The sequence below is a fragment of the Ammospiza nelsoni genome, chromosome 1, assembly GCF_027579445.1.
Source record: "Ammospiza nelsoni isolate bAmmNel1 chromosome 1, bAmmNel1.pri, whole genome shotgun sequence".
In the NCBI taxonomy this organism is placed as follows: Eukaryota; Metazoa; Chordata; class Aves; order Passeriformes; family Passerellidae; genus Ammospiza; species Ammospiza nelsoni.
This window is the reverse complement of record NC_080633.1, coordinates 71,185,624-71,206,405: the sequence shown is the minus strand read 5'-3', so window position 1 is coordinate 71,206,405 and position 20,782 is coordinate 71,185,624. Positions and strand designations below refer to the sequence as shown.

At 39.8% G+C, this 20,782-nt stretch overlaps 2 protein-coding genes across 2 annotated transcripts; both read left to right on the top strand.

Annotated features, from left to right (window-relative positions):
- The first annotated feature begins 3,680 nt into the window (after window positions 1-3,680).
- On the top strand, window positions 3,681-7,377 carry LOC132072795 (leukocyte elastase inhibitor A-like). The gene is made up of 7 exons (XM_059471299.1): window positions 3,681-3,848; window positions 4,341-4,403; window positions 4,945-5,133; window positions 5,343-5,460; window positions 5,780-5,922; window positions 6,656-6,823; window positions 6,973-7,377. The coding sequence occupies exons 1-7, from the start codon at window positions 3,681-3,683 to the stop codon at window positions 7,375-7,377; spliced, it is 1,254 nt and encodes a 417-aa protein (XP_059327282.1).
- A 5,830-nt stretch (window positions 7,378-13,207) lies between these two features.
- LOC132070607 (ovalbumin-like) lies at window positions 13,208-19,184 on the top strand. The gene is made up of 7 exons (XM_059467522.1): window positions 13,208-13,375; window positions 13,929-13,991; window positions 15,251-15,379; window positions 16,167-16,284; window positions 17,049-17,191; window positions 17,474-17,629; window positions 18,365-19,184. The coding sequence occupies exons 1-7, from the start codon at window positions 13,208-13,210 to the stop codon at window positions 18,767-18,769; spliced, it is 1,182 nt and encodes a 393-aa protein (XP_059323505.1). The 3' UTR covers window positions 18,770-19,184.
- The last annotated feature ends 1,598 nt before the right edge of the window (window positions 19,185-20,782 follow it).

Sequence of the window (20,782 nt, the reverse complement as noted above, 5' to 3'; positions counted from 1 at the left end):
TGCCTTTCCCAGCAAGCATTTGCATAGTGATTCTCCTCAAAACCTACAATTCAGGAAATCCTTCAATCTGCTTGAACAAAAGTTCCTGGAATTCTCAGACATTCCCATTAAAAAATATCTCTGCCTAAGCCACATTCTAACCTTCACTAAACTAACCTAGAAGAGAACAAAATAGCAAAGCAGGAGACTAGAACAACAGCAGAGAGTGTTCCTTTCTGGGAATGAAGGCCTCTCTAACTCCATTGTCTGAAATTTGTCCACTAACAAAAAAATTGTGTGAAATAAATATCCACCAAATGGAAAAATGGAGGCATAGTTAAGCTTCAGATTAATTCAAAATGAATTAAGAACAAAACCACCTACAAAACCAGAGAAACAACAAACAATGTTGAAGAAACCTGGAGAAACCTGTTCAGCTAAGAGAATTAAAAGTATAAGAAAACTAAGCAGGAGCTAAGAGAGTAGTGTATCACTCTGTGAGCATATTAGATAACTTGAGCTTTTTTTTAACAGATTCCTACACAGAAGAATGTATTTTAAGGGTATTTGTAGCTTTTAGCACATACCCCTGTGCCTAAAGGCCATGAATTATTGTGCTTCAGGATTGCAATTTTCCATTCACTGTATTAATTTGGATTAAAAATTCCCAGTGTTCCTGAAAGACAAATACTTGGTTGTGTCTTGCTGTTCACAAACCATCTCTTTTCTGTTCTGGGAGACACCTGGATGCTACACTAACTTAGAATGGTTACAGCTTGTAGCTCCTACCTGTATGCTTATCCCCTCATATTCCACAACATTTTTCCTCCAACTGTGACTAGTGCCCAAAATAAGACTGCAGAGAACAGCCCATCACCACAAGAAGAGAAACACCATCTGCCCAGTTCTGCTCTGCAGTTCCCTGTCGGTGGCAGTGGTGAGTGTTGGGGAATCCATTCAGAGCAGGTAGCTCGGGATGCAGCTGCAGGCTGGGCTCTGGGTGGGAGCCCAGGCAAGGGGCTGTGAAATGCCCACCCAGTGCAGACAAAGGGCCCTGGGAACTGTGGCCTGGCCAGGGAACTGGACACTCAGAGATGCAGCAGGAGCCAAGGACCTTGGACTTTCCCACACTTAGCTGGTGAGGGTGTAAAAGGTGTCCTTTTATCCAAGGTCTCCTTTCTTTGGGGTCCCTCCTTGGAGGCACCAGCTCAAGCTGATATTTTTTATTGCACCATGATTAAATTATTTCAAGGATTGAGATGTCAGAGGCTCTGTGGTGGTAAGGAAATCTGGTGTGACTGTGGGTGTGGGGGATGCAGCTGTGAAGTGGCCTTGATCCCTGCTTGGCTGGTGCAGATGTAACTGCTGGAGTGGCTCCTGGATGGTCAAACAGGGCTCAGCACTGAGGAACAGGCTCAGCAGGTGGGTTTTTAGGTGACTGTGTGGAGAGCAGCCAGAAACCAGGAAAGCAAGCCAGATGCTTCTTTGGGAAATTTTCTTGTCCCAGTGTTAAGCGAGTTTAACCAGACTGCATGGCTTTCATTGCTTCAGGCAAAATCTGTGCAGGTGTGACTCTCTTGTTCTCAGGGCTTGAATGAACAGTGTGTTTTTAATTTCTATTTCCTCCCAGGAAATAGCTATGGGAAAATTCAAACTGAAAGGGAATTAAACCCCATGAGTACTTTATGACTGATAGGAAACTGCCTTCAAAGTTTCCTAAATACCAGAGAAGCCCAGTATCTGGTTGGATTGATGTGTAAATACATCTTAGTAGTGATAACTAAGTACTTGTTACAAAACAATGTTGTTAGTACTCATACGAATACTTGCCCACCCACACACCATATCAACCTGAATGTGAAGAAAGATAATTTCTCAGGAAAATAACACCAGAAATATACTACTTCTTATTAGCAGGTTGTTCTGTCCCTGCTGCCTACGCCTTGCTGAAGCAATACAAGACAATGATCAGGTGTCCTCAGAGACACTGACAAAAATGAGGAGTAATGGGAAGTTCTGGGCTAAACTTAAGATACAGTTTAGATCAGGACTAAATCAGTGGGCTGGTTATAGCAGTATAATTGTTTCTGCTACAAAACCTGCGCTGCATTCATTGGTGCCACTTCTGACATCAAAACATGAAACATGATGATGAATGTTTTTTTACAGGTGAAAAACCACTCTGAAATTGCCTTTGTTTTTAGGAGTTTGCTTTCTTTTTTTATTACTACTTAGATTTTTTTTTTTTTTTACATCTTAGTATGCATTTAAAACTGAGACTTCTTTCTGAACTCCTAGGGATATAGAAAAATTCGAGATTCCACAACAGATCCCCTAATTATACGAACTGTTTGCAACAGACAGGAATGTGATTCATCATGAGTGAAATTTATGCTGCCACTGGGAGTGGCAATGGTTTTATATCCCATTGCTCCAGAAGCTCCGTCAAGAAGCTCGAGTGTCCAGTTGACACCATCAGTACGGAGGAGAAGGTAAATATCTCCATGATCTTTAATTCTAAATGACAGAACTAGGATCTAAGGATCAAGATGTGCATAAGTAATATACCTCCTTTGCACATATATATGGCATGTGATATATTTTGGAGAAGTGACAATGTTTTGGATGACATTAAAATGTATGGGCTGTGTAATGAATCTGTGCTTAACTTGTACAATGGTACTTCTAAACTTCTGCTTTCCAAGTGTGCTTCTAAAGAAGATTAAAATCATTTGCCACTTCTTCTGCATGACACTTATAGGATCATAGTCTTTCTATAGTGCTCTATCTTTCAAATGTTTATATGGATAATTTAATTATTCTTGTGAAATAGGGGAAATATGCTTACTACATGTGTGTAGGAAATTATTCAGACTCAGTAAGAATCAAACCAAATGTGACTTAGAATAGTGGAACTTCTAAAATACTGAACTTATGATCAGATGTTTCTACAACACTTCACTGGATGCAGGCACTACGTCTTTAAGTCTTTAATGAGAAAGAAACTCTGTTCTAGGTCTAAGATATGAAGAGTTTTGCAGGACATTCAAGATGATCTGCTTGTAATGATTGTGATTGTAACTGAAGGGTATATGGGAAAAAGAGTTCAAGCCACAGGAAAAACAGTTTAAGCTTCAGATAAAAAAACATGTCTGGAATTTTCTACTAATGCATAATGTGTTTCTGCTCAAAATCTTACTAAGTGAGCCTGTCTGTAGTTCCATTTTCTGTCAAACATTTGTTAAGCAACCAGACTTAGAAGGATGTGTATGTCAGGCACAGCTGAGTAATACACATAAAGTTTTTAGAGAGAAACAAAGAGTCAGATATGATCAAGGGTGTAATTAATAAGTAGTATGCCTAGAGGACTGAAGGCACAAAGATCAGGATATAAACTGAGCTGGAAGTTTGGTTAGGACAAAGTTAGGGCTAAGTGGCAAAGCCATAGCTATTTCTTGAGCTGGAGAAGTAGCTCAACTCAGAATACTGTTTCTGTAAATGCATTTCTTCTGCTATTCAGGGTGCTGGTTTTCAGATTCACTGTGAAATCCAAAATGCAATGAACAGGGAATTTCCACAAAGTACTGAATAATTGAGCCAAGCTATTGCAAAAACCTTACCAGGGCTTCTAAACATAGCAGGTGTAAAGATGAGAAACCTAAGTTGTTTTTACCCTTGTTTCAGGTGATCACAGTGCCACAATGTGCTCTCTCAGTGCAGCCAATGCCAAGTTCTGTCTTGACTTTTTCAGAGAGCTGAACAAAAGAAAAAGAAATGAAAACATCTTTTTCTCCCCACTAAGTCTGTCAGCTGCCTTTGGAATGGTTGTCCTCGGAGCCAGGGGCAGCACACTTGAGCAGATTGAGAAGGTAGGGCTTTGTTCTGAAAAGGGAATGCTGGCAGAGGCTGATTGTACCATCTGATACAGTTGCTAAACATCCAAAGGGCTGATGCACACAGAAAGCCCTTTTAAAAATACATTATGCAGTTCCTAATACCAAATTTCTTCAGACTACACATTATTACTGAATTGACTGTTCAATGAATACATCAGTGCTAAAGAAAGCATTTTGGAGGTATCCCTGCACTCTCAGAGCTCAGAAGAGTTCCCTACCTTTAATGTGGTTTCTTGCCTTCTCTGGACACCCAAAGCCTCCTTGCTCACATAGAAAGATTTCAAAGATTTCATGCACTCACAGTCTCCTAGAACTATTTGTTCACTTGCAAGGGTTTAATGGTAAAGAGCAAAGAGGCCTTTCCACAGGGCCTGAGTCTGGCTGTGTTTTGGGATAGGCTCGCAACACTGCTTTAGCTTTGAAGTATCTTCACTCATCTGCATTCACCCAACATTTACATTGCAGGTCTTTCATTTCAGAGAAGTTTTGAGCAGTACGAGACAGGAAAACAGATACCCTTCTGAGCAGGTAAGACACAATTGCAGCTCTGAGCTGAACCAACAGGAGCCAGTTTGTCAGCCCTTTTCCTTGAAGACAATCACTTAATCAGAAAGCACAGCAGGGCTGATCAGCCTCTCCATCTAGATTTGCTGATCTGCTTATTACTCTTCCTTTATTAGTTATTTAAGGGGCCTTGTGAGATCACACATTTCAACAGCTGAGCCTTCTCATTATGGGCTTCTAACCAAAACAGCAGGGCCAATCTAAAATGGGATAAGTGATTCAATTGCCACCTGCAAAGGTTTGCCTAGAGAGCATGCCAAAGGCATCTTGGAGCTTGCTTCTCCCAGTCTCTAAGCCAGCAGCCTTTTGCTTAGTGTGCACAGGGACATCACTGTAGGATACAGTGTGGTTTGGAGGTGAGGAGCCAGAAGGGGGCCTGTTTTGTCATTCTGTACGTGTGGCACAGGGGGAGTAGGAGGTGGTGTCCTGATGCATTTATTCCAGTGTCTGAGTCAGCTGGGTGGAGTAGGGTTTCTCATGGAGAGAGGCTGCAATTCACCCTCAGGTCCAACTTTGCATAGGAAAGCTCAAGCCTACCACGAAACATCTGTTTTCCTGTTTGAAGTGTGAAGAAGATGAAGGAGTCCATTCCCAGTTCCAGGCTCTGTTGGCTGAAGTCAGTGAACCTGGACCAGGCTGTTGTCTCACCATTGCCAACAGGCTCTTTGGAGAAATTACTTATCCATTCTTTCAGGTAAGGGACTGTGGTCTCCCTTGTAACAGCTCCTAGGAGTGAGGAGCACAGCAGAATGTTTTCCGTCATGAAGCACAAAGGGACAAATGCCTTTTTTACCAATTTCTTTCTTGCTGATCTACTACATGGAACTATCCTGAAGCCATGAAATTAACTATCTTATAAAAATGATCACATCTCAAAAAACTTCTGCAATTTGTACTTTCCAGCAATACTTGGATTCCACAAAGAAATTCTATCGAGCAGAACTGGAACCAGTAAATTTTAAATACACTGAAGAAGAAGTCAGAGACAAAATTAACTTCTGGGTTGAAAATGAAACAAAAGGTAAAGAAAAAATTGACAGGTTTTTTGGTTTGCAATTGAACCACTTATGAATATCACTCTCTAATTTTTTTCCAAAGATAGTAAGATTTTTCTATATTAAACACCTGCACTTCAATTTTTTCTTTTCAACAGAAAATAAATGTAGTAAGGAGAACAAAAATGCCTTGACTTTTTTTGTTCCAAAGCTGTACATAAATACTTGTCATTTGTCTGACAGCATTATACCACTTGTCAGTTTAAAAGAAATAACTATAAATAGTCAAAGTCAGCTGATTGCTGGAACAAAGTAATAATTAATCTTAATTCATTATTTTTAAAGGTAAAATCAAAGACCTATTTGCTGCTGGTTTTATTGACCCCTCTACTGTACTTGTCCTGGTCAATGCTATATATTTTAAAGGAAAGTGGGCAGTAGAATTTAAAAAAGAAGACACTAAGGAAGCATATTTCCACCTGAACAAGGTACAGTGTGGGCAGGAACTGAAGCAGCTGGGGGATGGAGGTCAGATGTCAGATAGTAACAGATGGGGGCTTTTCTCCTCTCTTTTATCCCAAGACAAAACAGTGGTCTTAAGTGAGAACAACAGAAGACTGTATTTCTCTCTGTTTTCCTAACCAAATATGAAAATGTTTGAACCAATTCACATCAGAAGTTCTTGTGCAGCTGAGATCCTTGTTGGACCAATTCCACTGAGCTCATGCACTAACTTTGTTGGGGATTTTGCAACTAAGGGTGCTATTTCAAAAATAGTCTGCTCTTGAGATTGAAAGAGACGATTCTGCTTCTCTGCTACTATTTATGAACAGAACAGTGTGTGCTTTCAGGGAAAAAAGTATTAAAGACAAATTATCTCAGGGGAATGTATACATTATTCATGACGAATTTAATTTATGGTTGCATAAGATGTATCAGTTTCCTCATCTGACACAGCAGAAAAAAGAAAGATGTAATGAGGAAGTTGTCAGTAAAGTAATTTGGCACCATTAGAAAGGGAAATGTAGTTTTTATGCTTCTAAAATGGATAACTTCATTGGGACTACAGTTGAGAGGAACATATCAATGCTACAAGTATATTAAACCCATGACCAGTTTAAATAATGCTTTTGAGCTGAACTCTAAGCTCAGGGCCGACACCAATTAAAACCAGGGTGATAATTTCTGTATTTTCCGTTTAATATGTTTCACGCGTTCCAGAATGAGAGAAGGAAAGTGCAGGTGATGTTTCAAGAAGGATATTTTAACATGGCCATCGTAGAGGAACTGAAAACAAAAGTCCTAGAGCTCCAGTACTTCAATAATGAACTGAGCATGTTCATTCTTCTTCCTGACGATGACTGTGAGGACTTTACTGGCCTAGAACAGGTATCACTTCATTTTCTCTCTAGTGGCATATATAGAGAGCAATGCTTTAGCATTGCTCCAGTATGGTCAGAAGACAAGTGGGAAAAACCGAACTTCCTTTCCTTGCATTGATTATGGTGCCACTCATTACTCCCAATACCACCCTACAGCTTGAATGTGCCCTCACCTACGAAAAACTGGCAGAATGGACCAGCTCGTCTACGATGCAACCACTGAGAGTGAAGGTGTACCTGCCCCAGTTCAAGATGGAGGAAAGTTATGTTCTCAACAACACTCTCCAGGAGATGGGAGTAATGAATGTTTTTGACTGGGGAAAAGCTGATTTGTCGGGAATCTCTGTGAAAGGTGGCTTGGTTATGTCCAAGGCCATCCAGAAGACAATTGTGGAAGTCAATGAAGAGGGCACTGAGGCAGGTTGTTCCATGGGGCTCCTTGCAATGCCTCTGTGCTGTCCAGAAACTTGTGAGTTCAGAGCTGACCGTCCATTCCTCTTCTTCATCAGACACAACCAAACCAACACCATTCTCTTCTTTGGAAGATATTCCTCTCCTTAAGTGGAGGTTATATTGGAAATTAGATCATTCTTCCCACTTATATCCCAACTGGCAAGCAATAAGGATAAAAGACATAACAAAAGACATTTTTCTAGACTTTATCCTAAAGTCTGGTTTGCTGTAAATAAAAAGACTATCTGAGAAGATTCAAATTAAAGATAAAACCCTAAACCCCATGAATCTTAGGCATATTTTACTTTTAGGAGGCCTCATGAAAATGACATCTACCTTAAAATACACTATGAGGTATTTTCCAAAAATCTGTAGTCCTCTAGAGGTATTTGCAAAGAAAATTTTACTTTGAGCTTTTCCTAATGCAGTAGGGATCCAACAAACCCATGAGTTTAGTTCCCTGAAGATAAGTGATGCCTTCTCTCACATGAAGTAGACAGGACGATAGGGATCTGCATTAAAAGCATAACCTCAGGCACTTGGTCTCTTTTAGCCTTACCTACCTAAGGTCTCAAGGAAAACACCACTTTATAGGGGAGCATCACAATGTTCCCCTGAGGCGTCCTATTAAATACTGACTGGAGGCAGTGTTTCAAATTGGAGCTCTCAGGGTTTATTCTCAGAGAGCAGAGAAGACAGAGGATTTTCTGGTGTAATTTTGCTTGCTTTCAAGAAAGGCAGACTAATTTTTTGGTGAAAAACCCTGTATTTGTGACTAAGTTTTCCAACTTCCTCATAAGCTCCCACATAACAAAACCAGGCTTTCAGAATAATGGAACAATTTTCTGACAAGGCCTGCTCTGTGATGGCTGGGAATTAGACACTTAATTCCCACATTAAACTTTGAGTAGTGATCAGCCATTCTCACTTTTAAGAGCCAGCTCTGTTTGGGCCTCAGGTAGCATGAGTTTCTTGTTCCAGCTATTTTGTTAATCATTAACATAAAAAAAATTAAAACCTGTAGTGATGGTTTTTAAATGGGTAGTCTGTGTTTATTATTTATTATTATTACTACTATTTATCATTATAAACCCACTGCAAATGCAATAGTAAATGTTGTAGTCTGCAGTATTAAGTAAACAGAGGAATAGTCTAATATAGTAAGTAAAAATAATGGTAATCCTTTCCAAAAATGAAAATAATGTAAATGACACTGAAGTCTACCTCCCACTTTTAAATATTCCCCATGCTGAGTTTAGGCACTGGACAATTCAACATTAGGGTACATAAACTCTGAACCTTCTCCCTCTTTTACATGACCACTATTAGTCGCCTGACTTGTGGGTGAGCAGTTCTCTGGGAAGCAAACCAAGAGGAAAATTTCTGGTAAAGCTAATTTTCTTCCTTATGATCTAGTTCCCTAAACCACCTCCTGGATGTTGTGGAGTTGGTGGTGGGAAGGAATAGCACAGGGTCACAAGAAGGGAGCAGCCTGCCCAGTCTGGCAGAAGGTAATGTCCAAAATCCACAGATACATGAAGAATATTTGCTTTTATGGGAAAAATATTCCAGCCTTTGATGACTCACTTCTCCTTCCCCCGTTACTCACTGATGGGAAGAAGGTAAACACTGGGAGCAGACTGGTACCATTGTAGAACTGATGATTCAAAGGGCTCTTCCAAATGCTGAGATATGCAGGAAAAATTACAGTAAATTACAGTACTCAACACAAATTGAACTGCTGAATAAAGCAGACCCATTATAGTGTGGAGATACCTCATATGGCTGCAATTGCAGTGTGAAATGCAGCCTGAAATAGTAAAATTACCTGTAGAGATACAGTTTTCATACCAATTACCTGGTAAGAGAACACAAAACACAGGCTGTTAGCTCTTTCATAAATAAAGTATTCAAAAAACAGCTATACATGTTTTTCAACAACTGCCATTGGAATTCTGTGTACATCTGGTTTGTCTCAAATTAAAATTACTTAGGTTAAAAGAAAAAAAGGGAAATGAACAGTATTAAATTGTATTAGCTTGCACAATCAGGCCTATATATTTTGAGATAAAATGCAAAAGAAAAAGTATTAAAGTGATAAAGGCAAGTGCTTTAACATATTATCCCAAAGAGCACAAGTCTTACAACAGGAATTTTGTGTGTGAGCAAAGGAGAAGGTGTGGCTGAAACAAGGATGTCACTTAGTTTACTATAGCAGAAGTAACTTCATATTGTAATTATAAAAAACCCCCAAAAACTTGCTTCAGGGATATCTAGATAATTCAGAGCCTGCAACAAAATACAGTATAAATTATAATTTCAAAATCCCTTCTCTTCTCCTTATGCAATTTTTTTTTCCTTATTGCCATTTTAATCTACAAGACATGGAAAAAAAATGTGGTGAAAAACACCAGAATCTGGAAAGTAGTCTCCTGCTGCTAGTGTAGGGGCAGCAGCTCCTACTGTGGAGGGCAGTGCTCCCACAAAATCATGGATGTTTACTTAAAATAGAAGGTAAACCCTCCACTCTGGCAGCAAATGCTTCTCCTGTGGGAAACTGTAGTTTGTAAAAGTTCGATGCCAAGCAATAGAGCTCACAGAGCAGAGAAAAGCAGGAAACTCCAAATGGTGCCTCGAGCAGACATAGCCCTGAAGGGCATTCCACTGCCTCCTCCCCAGGGAGGACATGCTTCATGCCAAGTGTTGAACCACACCCGCACACATGACAGCCTGCAAAAGTGTAGACTGGCAAAAAGCAAAGCAAAAGATGTCAAATAGTATTTCCATGAGGATCCATGGAAACATAACACACATTTGTCCCACAATAGAAAGATCTGTGGCTTCCCACAGTCTGATTACTGAGTAACTTCTCACATATTCACATTTCCACTGAACTTTATTCTCTCTGATGGTTGCAGTTCTCCTCAGTTTTCTCTGAAACTGTCCTTTCCTTTAAACAGTTTCTTAGTACCTATGTATAGCATAATTTTTTATTGTATCTTCAAAAGCTTTGCAATAGATGGGTAAGAAGGGCAAAGGAAGATTTTTGGATTGTCACTGAAAAAGCCAAAGAGGGCAGCTTTGAGTCACATTCCACCTTCTCCCTCCCCTTCCTGACTCCTCCCCTGCCACCATGAAGAAGACTAATGTTTATTTTCCTCAAAATATAACTGGTAGTAGGTTTTGTAGTAGGAAGTCCTGGTTCCTTATGGTCTCAGTCAGAAAGGCACTCAGGCACAGTGCACGAGTATGTGTCATACAGACAGACAGGCCATTTGAAAGCACAAGCAAGCATTACTCTCAAACACTGCTCAGGAGTTCCTGAGCAACCAGAAGAAATTGCATGTGAAAATAAGAACATAGAAATGTTGGAAAGAGCTGCTTTCCCAGCTCCTTTGTCTCCTTGTTTATGCCAGCACCAGAGGAAAGCTCCTTCTTCTATTCAGATTTTCCCATCCTCGTTGCTGCTATAATATCCTTATTCTGAATGGGGAAAATGAAAACCACTCAAATTATCAGGCTCTGCACATACATCCCAGCATTTCAGCAAGGCAAAGAACACTGTTAAGGGGAGAGCAGCTCCCTTTCCTTTTTACAGAGGGTGCACTTACTGTTGTATGCCCTGTGACTTAAAACATACAAATTTGGATTCCTATTATCCAACCCTATGGCCCTTGCAGATGCCAAATTTGTTTCTTTACTGCTCATCAAGTCTATTATTTAATAAAGAGTAATAGCTCGTTACAATTGAATTATATTTTATATTGTGCATTATGGTTGTCTAACAGACCATGAATGTTCCTGCTGACAGATTCTGTAGTTTATTCACCTGCCATAGTTACAAGGTATGGAAGATCTATGGGAATGGCCTGTGCAAGCACCATGGGCCTTGCTGCCATGACCTGCACAGAATGAAAATTAAAAGCTGACTCTTAGTCATTCTTTAAATATGACTGGCTGGTTTAAATAAATTTCTGAATACCTGAATACTCTGGGGTCAGGCTTACAACCCAGGAAATATGTAATTTCTGACCATTCTTCAAATCTTTTCCTCTTCCATGCCCATCTTCAGGCTCTTAAGTCATCTCATCCTTGTTGCTCTAAATGTTTTCATCAAAATGAAGTTTTAGCAAAATGTGTTTTCTTCTCAAACCCTTTCTCCTCTCTTCCTGCACGCCTATGCTGTAGACCCTCATAGTGTGGCCTCAGGTAAAATACTGTAGGCTCACCTAGGCAGAGAAATGGATGTGGCTGTGCTTTTGACAAGTACAAGTCATACACCACACCAATTTTTGCACTCCAGGAATATATTTCTGCATTTTCTCAGACCAAAAACCTTTCAGTCTTGAAAACTAAATAAAAAGTTTTGAGTTTGTTCTAACATGGAAAAAAACCCAACCCATTTCAAACCCTTCTCAATAGAATGACCATCCTGCAGCTGCTTTACTTGGGATTACATTACTTTGGCAAGGTCAGATGGCCACTGTTCTGGAGGAACTTCCCTCTGTACCACTGCACAGATGTTGTAGTGAGCTATTGCATGTCTACCAGACCTTCAGCAGTTAGCCCAGCATCCACCTTTCCCTTCATGACTGGTGGGAGTGCTGTTTTAGAGTGCTTTTGACACTGAGAGTGCCTCACCCCTGAGGAGAAGAGAAGGTTACACCAAAAGCTTAAATAATTCAGTTTTAAATCAGCTTTTAGGTAATAAATAAAGCTGACTTGCTGCAGATAGAATACCAGCTTAACCTAGGCCTGCTCAATGTTTCAAGGTGCAATGAATCGTGACAAAAGGCAGTGTTTGAAGATGACTCCTTGAAGGCAACAGTGGGAGTGTCTCAAAATCTTGCTCTATATATCACCAAGAGCTCAGGGAGCTGTTTAGCTGCAGCTGGCAAGCTGGATTATTACATGCCTCTTTGAAGTTCGTGGGGTAAGTATTTCTCCAAGAAAATGTAATTTCTAATTTGTATTCCTTAAGATGGAAAAAAATTATAATATGTTTAAGAACCTTAAGGTAAGTGCAAGACAGGTATGTAAAAAGACAGCATATACAGTAATTTCCCTTGCCTTCTCATTATATCTTATACTGTTTGACTGTCAAATACTTTTCTGTGTGTAAAATATGTGGCCTGTGCACCACAGCATTGAATAGAAAAAGTTCTTTTTCATTTAAAACCTATTGTCACATTAAAACTACCCATTTATAATTCTCATAATTGGGAATGAAGGTATTTCTCTTTTCTCAATCTCACTCCCTGACAAAACCCATATATTTTATATATATATTTATATATGTGAAGATACATATATATATGCATGATTGTGCTAAAAAGCGTCAGCAGCAATTAAATGTCTGAAACAGAACCACAGGAAAACCCTAAATTTATTTGCCAGCATCCAAGCAGCTGTCTTACAGCTTGTATTATTGCTATAAACTGCAGAAAAGCAATCTCCAAATTTGTGGCTGGTTGTACTAAGCAACGGTGAGAAGTACACAAAAAGTGTAATGTGTGACTACACTTGATTTAAAGATGGAGAGCAGCCATAGAAGAAATGAAATACTATGTTTGCATTGCCTCAAACACCATTCAGAGCCCTCTGGATGGCCAAAGAGAAACTCATTCAATGTTATAGTTATCATATAGAAGGGTGGATGAAACTTTCTATTTCCTAAAAGGCAAGTACAAGGTACTATCCGGCTAATAGGATTTTGTTGAAAGAAAGCAAACGTGTTCATATGTGAATGCATCGGGAGTTACAATATTTCTAATGATCACAGAATTTGTAGGCTTCACATCATTTACTGGTTTAGCATCACAAAACCAGCAATGAAGTGGCAGTATCTGGGCTATTGGCAATACTCCTTAAAACAAGCACAACATGTTGTGACCATAAAGTGATATTTCTGTTTGCTTTAGGAAACGCTGATTTCACAATGGGCTCCATCAGTGCAGCAAATGCAGAATTTTGTTTTGATGTATTCAAAGAGGTGAAACTTCACCACCCCAACGACAACATCTTTTATTGTCCCTTGAGCATGATTGCAGCCTTGGCCATGGTCTACCTGGGAGCAAGAAATAACACTGAGTATCAGATGGAGAAGGTAAGGTACATAAATGGGTACAAACTCTCTTTGATCCCATTCAAAGAGGCAGCCGAGTATCCATTTAGACCTTCCAAACCTGCCTAGCAAAAAAATGGCTTTCCAAACTCTGGAGCTTTTCAGTTATTGCATTTCCCCAATGAAGGGCAAGAACAACTTTTGGTTTTCATTAAGAAAGAGCAGTTTTGGAGGATGGTTAAGGCAGGTCTCTTGCTTCAGCTTATTTTATCTCAGAGACCTGATTCCTTCCAGGTGGAAAGGACAACTTGAAACATACAAAAGATGAAACATTTGGAAAACAAGAGTCATAGTTATAAATACAATGCTGTAACACTGTAGCTGATTTATGGACAATGCTGTTAACTGGAAAATAAGGGATCTAAGATGAGGATCACAATCACAAATTTTCACGGTGGGGCCTGGTTTAAAGCTCACATGAAATTTCTCAGTTCATCTTTGTGCTAATCAGACTTGCTTAGTGAAAACCTACTTAGCACAAATATCAGTGACTGACAGTGGACTTCACTTACCTAATTTCTACTTGCAATTGCAGGTTCTTCACTTTGACAAAATTGCAGGACTTGGAAGTATACAGACCAAGGTACAGAAGCCTAAGGTACATTGATTTCTCTTTCACATCCTTTTCCTGAGAATAGACTGTTCTGATTGTGATTTCAGTAGTTTCAACACCTTGCCAAATCTTTGCTAATTCTCTTAATTTAAGAGATGTAAGTTAAAAAAAATACAACAAACCACCAAAGCCCAAAGAACAACAGCAACAAAACAAACACCAAGCAAACAACCACCAACAAAAACAAACAAACAAAAACCACCCAAAATGAACAAAAACAACCTCCAAAACACCACTAGAAAAAGAAGACAGGCTGCACATACTGCAAGTGACAGGACAGGATAGGGTGCTTTGGGCACCAGGACACACTTTGATGTAAATGAATTTCACACCTGCAAGTGCTGCTGGGCTACAGCCCTAGGAAAGGTCTCAGTACCTGAAGCCTGAGTACAGTAGGCAGACTTGCAACTGAGACTCCAAAGCGGGACAGCAGAAAAGAGCCCAGAATCCCCAAAGGATGGAAAGTAACCACACTCTTAAAAGCTACAGGGACTTTTCCAGCCTCCAATTCCCACTGCTACCCCAAGAGAACCATGAGGGGTCCCAGTACCTTGCTACCTGTATGCTTCTGTCCATGTTAATCCGCTGCCTCTGTAAAGATAACAAAAGCCATGGAGCCTGGTGTGTCCCCATTTACTTGGGATCCGAAACATAAGGTGGGACTTAAAGGATGAGACCTTTTTTTTTTTTTAACCAAAGGCAGTATCCAAAGCTAGGGCATTTAGGGACTCAGTAAGCATTTAGAAAGGAGCTGTTCAACACAAGTATTCTCAAAAAATACAGTCCCACCTACTGTTTATCATTGTGCATTTTTCTTACATGCTTTTAGCCTGTGTCACCATTCCTGGAACTAGAGACAGGTGATTCATTTTTTCACTGTATAACAAAACACTTCCTCACTCCCTTGCCATCTAGCTCTCTTCTTCCATCTGCAGCTTCTGCAAAATATGCCATGAAAATGCAAGGAGTGCCTGGGATTTAGAGGCTTTGTACCTATGAAAAGTCACCAATTTCAATAATTAACCTCTAGAATGAGTGGCATAATAGGCTGTGAATTAATTATATATCATTAGCTGCTTATACTAAAAATCCCTCCCATGGAACTCTTAGACTCTATTACATGTTCATTTGCAAATGTTCAAACACTGTGTGTTTTCCCACGTTATTTGTACCTTATAAATAATCCTCTTTCTCATAAAATAACCTAACAGCTGTACTTCTCTATCTTCTTATCAACAACTTAGTGTGGCAAGTCTGCGAACATCCACCTACTGTTTAAAGAAATTCTCTCTGATATCACTGCACCAGAAGCCAATTATTCACTGCACATTGCCAACAGACTCTATGCTGAAAAGACAAGTCAGATCCTACCGGTAAGTGATCTCTTGCTAAACCCTGTAAAATTCTGTAATCCGGGAGGACTGGCCAGAGTAGGTGACCATCTAATCCAACAGTCCCTACTGGTGTAGATTTACATGGCTTTTCCCTTTGCATGGCTCTGGCAACAATCTAAATAGAAAGCAATTTGAGGCAAAAATACGGCCCTACTAAAAAAAATGAATGGAGTAATAAACAAAATGATTGATAATGTAACTCCTCACTCCCCACTTGCTCCCCCAGAGCATTTTATTTTAACTGGTTATTGGAGTTTTTCTCAGAAAATAATTTGACTTTCGAATATTTCTTCACTTGAAAACTCACCTCAAAACCAAATTTTGAAAGTGTCAAAATTTTTCTTTCATATTTCCAAAGCAAAAGATACAAATATTCTAAATAAAAAGGACTTCTTATTTTTAAAAATAAGGAAAATGCTTTGAAAAAAGAAGTGAACATAAAGATGACAAAACCCTCTATAATGAACCTAAAACCTGGGGGTTTGGATCAGACTTTCTTCCAGAAATTATTAAATATTTTTAATATATATGCTCTTAACTGGTTACATAGTAAAGATGTCAGATCTGAAGTTGTCGTAAAATTGTCATTGTCACAAAATATTTTTTCTGGTCCAGTTTTAGCAAATTCTTTCAGGAAGCAAGCAATGAGAACACCTTAACCATGACATCACTCTAAAAATCTTATTACCCAAATTTAATTTCACTCTTATATTGTTTCTAAAAAAATTACTAGTTCACTGGCTACAGTTAATTGGTGTCTTTACAGATTTACTTAAAATGTGTGAAGAAGCTGTACAGATCTGGTCTAGAAATGGTCAACTTCAAAACAGCATCAAATCAATCCAGACAGCGCATTAATTCCTGGGTGAAAAATCAGACAAATGGTAAGTCTGACAAGACTATGAAATATACTTCTCTCTGACAACTGCATTTTAGCAATTTCTGAAAGGACTAAACATTAGAGGAGAAATTTCCTCTTCCTGTCCCCATTAGTAGATATTTTCTGTAGAAAGGGATTACTCCATTGCACCTGTGTGGCAGTGATAGTGTGTTTTAAACACATCTGGCAAAGGCAGAGATGCCATGATATGCACACTTAATATGCACATTTTATATGCACTCTTTATGTATCTGGAGAGATTAACTCATGCAAGGTTACTCCCAGCTTCTCTAGACTATTAGTATATATTTACAAGGATATGCTGGATAGGTAAGTGGGCTTCCAGGGGAGAAAGTAATGCATACTAAACTGAAGATGGGAAATAAATGATTCAGAAGCTTGTGTGCATTTATTGTGTTGAGGTGGGAGGAAAAACTTAGAGTGAATTGTGAGAAACAAACATACTGAGATCTTTGTTGGTTCTTCCCTCTCCCTTTCCTTCTTTTCTATATAAATATTTATTTTTCCCAGGCACTGGTTAGAAATGTTCCTGGGAATCTATAACACTCTTGAACCTACCCGTCTTCTTGCAGAAATGTCTGGCCAGTTGCCAGTCTTTCAGTGTATTATTAAATCATCCTCATGAAACGTAATTCAATGTGCAGAGTTTTGGAGAAGGAGAAGTCAAGTGAAGGAGCAGTATATTGATTGACTTCTAAAACTATTGCTATGAAACTTACTACTCTGTGCCCTACTTTTTTCTTAAAGGACAGATCCGGGATTTCCTTGAACCAAGCTCTGTTAATCCTCAGACTGTGCTGGTCCTTGTGAATGCCATTTACTTCAAAGGGAAATGGAAGACCCCGTTTCAAGAGGAACACACTGAGGAAGTGCCCTTCAATGTGACAGAGGTGGGGGGCACAGACACACTTTCTGGCCAGATGTGTATTTGTTGTATTAACAGTTCTGTTGTCATTGGCTGGGTGATTTACCTGGGGCCTCACTGTCAGATTTATGACAGCTGTGTCTGACAGAACAAACCAGCAGATGAGACAAAAATGGAGACACAACTCTTTTCCAAAGGCAGCATGGTTGAAGATTCAGTCCTGCCTTTTCAAAGGCATTGTACATTTGTCTGACCAAAGAAAAAGTTTGCTCCCACATTGCATCATCTCACATATTTGTTTTTGCAGCAAGAGAGCAGACCTGTGCAAATGATGTATCAGAACAGCACCTTCAGAGTGGGAAGAGTGGCTGAAGATAAAATCAAGGTCCTGGAGCTTCCATATGCCAGTGGAGAGCTAAGCCTCTTGGTGCTGCTGCCTGATGACATCTCTGGCCTGGCACAGGTATGGCCCTGGCAGGGTGAGCAGAAGGGCTGTGGCATCAGTGGGGCTTGGCTGCTGTCAGACCTTTTGCTGCCCATTGACATCCCAGCTACCTACCCCATGGCTGTGCTGGGCAGGCAGGGGAGCACAAAATCTGCCGAGGTGCTGAGGCAGAGCCTCTTAGGAGAGTCCTGAGCTCGGTTTTATAAAATTATGGTAAAGCAGTGTAGTGCTGCTGCAGCCCTCCAAAAGAGGATGTATATATAGGCAGTGCTATAAAGTTACCCATTTGTATTCAAGAAAGGAGAAAAATCAATGCAGTCTAAAATATATGAACAATTATTCATATTTCAGTAATATTTTTAAATTATGAAATAGAGTTATTACAGATGTGGAAGAGTTTGCATTTGTTAGGTGCTACCAACCGTAGGTAAAGTTTCACGGTCCTGTTTTTTGCAGTCTTTCACAAGCTGACTAATTTGCAAGGCTGTGAAACTGTTGGGTTGTGCCTCATGAGACACAAGATTACTTGGACAAAGGAGGATGCATTAAGCTGGTAAAAATCTGAATAAAAAGAGAGTGACACAGGCAGTACTGGAGAGGCAATTAATAAAATAGCAGAAGGATGCCAATAGGATGAGCTTCAGGAATCATTCTAGTTGGGGTTTTACTTTTATGATAGCCTTGACAGAAATGAATGGTAGGAAGAAGTTGGATTTGCATCTCACATATTTCATTCCCTGCCTCTCTTTGCAGCTTGAGAACAAAATCAGCTTTGAAAAACTTACCGAGTGGACCAGTTCTGAGGTGATGGAAAAGAAGAGAGTAAAAGTGTACCTCCCACACATGAAGATTGAGGAGAAATATAACCTCACATCTGTCCTGACATCCTTGGGTATGACTGACCTGTTCAGCCCAGCTGCCAACCTCTCTGGCATCTCTGCAGCAGAGAGCCTGAGGGTGTCTGAGGCTGTCCACGAGGCATACCTGGAAGTCAATGAAGAGGGCACTGAGGAGGGCACTGGCTCAGCAGATGACACAGAAGACATTCTATATTCCTCTGAGTTTGAAGAGTTTAGGGCTGACCACCCATTCCTTTTCTTGATCAAACACAATCCAAGCAACCTGATCCTCTTCTTTGGTAGATATTGTTATCCCTAAAAAGAAAAGGGCTGGAAATAATGCTTGCCTACCCCTAAGAAACAGACCCTCTTTACTCTAGTATTGTAGTGTAATCTTATCTCTTCAATATTTTCTGCAAGTGGAAAGGCTACTCTAAGTTGTGCCCTTTCCTGAAGCTTCCATAGCAAAGACACACATGCAGGTGAGGAAACAGCAGTGTGTTTGTTCCTTTCCCTTCTCATTCTGGTTTCAGTGTGGATTGAGCTAAGCAAAGAGTAAGTCATCAGAGAATAGAGCCCCTCAAAGACCAGGAAGTGGCCATATGATTTCACTTGAGGAAAGAATTGCAGACAGGGCTCCAAGTCTTTGGTATTCCATTACATAGAAAGCCATGGGCTATGCTCATCCCATTCCCTGGTTCTATCCTGCTAACAAACCCATGCAGTTCCCAAAACACTGGCTTTGAAATCCCCAGTCTGGAGAAAATGTTTGTGGACAAGATTTTGCAATGCAGGGTATTAATTTGTGCCTATGTAATTATTTTTTTTTTTTTTACTTATCTGTTGGGAAATGGTGCACATATCCACTATGACCAGAACTGTCCTCTCACCATGAGTACCTCATGTAATACTGAATTTCTTCCAGAGGCTTTCCAAAGTTATGGAGAGTTTCCCTTCCACTTCAGAATGTTCAAGGAGATCTAATTTTGTCTAGATGCAGGTATGTCTTGTCACAGAGTATAGCTTCAAAGCCTGAAACATGGATATCTGCATGATCCAGGACTCAACTGCCAAGCAAAAGAGTTATCTGAATTCTTGTTTAAAACATTGGAAGTCACTTCAAATTTGAGAACATTTTGATTTTTGTGAAGAATCCTGAAAGCGATGTTAAAGAATCTGATTTCTCCATGGGAGTTTTGTGAAAAAACACAGCTTTTAAAGTAATTCCTGTCTCTGTTGGTCTTGCTTAGCAAATAAACTTCAATTTGTTCCTGGAGAGTTCTCAGTTGTTCAAAACTCATGAACATTATTATTCCATGGATGTAGCTGGGATTCTTTGTTCCTATGGTAATTCAAGACTACATCTCTTGTTTTCAAGAAATACATGAGAATCCTAATTTTCTCTGTCTTTTTTTTCTGATGTGTCCACTAGCATGTCCAAGTATGGTTCCATTGACACAACATTATGACCTGTTTTCATTCTAATCATATATTACTGATTTTGATGCACATAATTGATTGCTTTCTTTCTTAACACAATAAAAGAAAGTCACAAATCTTGGTCATGAAATTATCTGAATTTTCTTAATTTTCTGGGTGGCTAACCCTTAAAAATATTATTACGTTGGTAACTGTTGTGAGCAAAATGGGATGTAGTACAAAATCCTCCAGTTGTTAGGATTAATAAAGTTATTTAGATATGAAGTTTCCTACCCATTTGTGAAATAAATGAATGCACACATCTATAGTTTGATTCCTCTCTGTAATACTGATTATCAAGAAATAGCCCAGTGAAATATTAACTTGTTCTTATGTATTCTTTGATATAATTCCAATGGGTGTTAAAGATGCACTACTAGTTGGATAAATATTTCAAGGAAAAACTGTTCTGGGAACTCGGCCATTTGAGATGATGAAATCATCTGAAAAATCATATAACTCAAAGAGCAAAAGAAAGAATAAGTAGATGAACAACTCTTAGGCAAAGCATTTTCCCCCTGAGAGTTTTGAGAGGAGGTACTCTGTCGTTAATATCAGCTATTCCAATAATAAGGGACAGGGAAACCCTGAATGTACATAGAGACAGGGCAAAAGGTTTCTGGAGAGAAGCCCCAAGGAAAGGGACCTGTGGGATCCTGGTCTATGGGATCCCTGGGGCTCCTGGTCAGTGGCAAGCTGAACATGAGCCAGCAGTGCCCTGGCAGCCAGGAGGGCCAGCCCTGTCCTGGGGGCATCAGGCACAGCATGGCCAGGCAGGCAAGGGAGGGGATTGTCCTGCTCTGCTCTGAGCTGGGGCAGTCTCACCTCCAGCGCTGGGGGCAGTTCTGGGAAC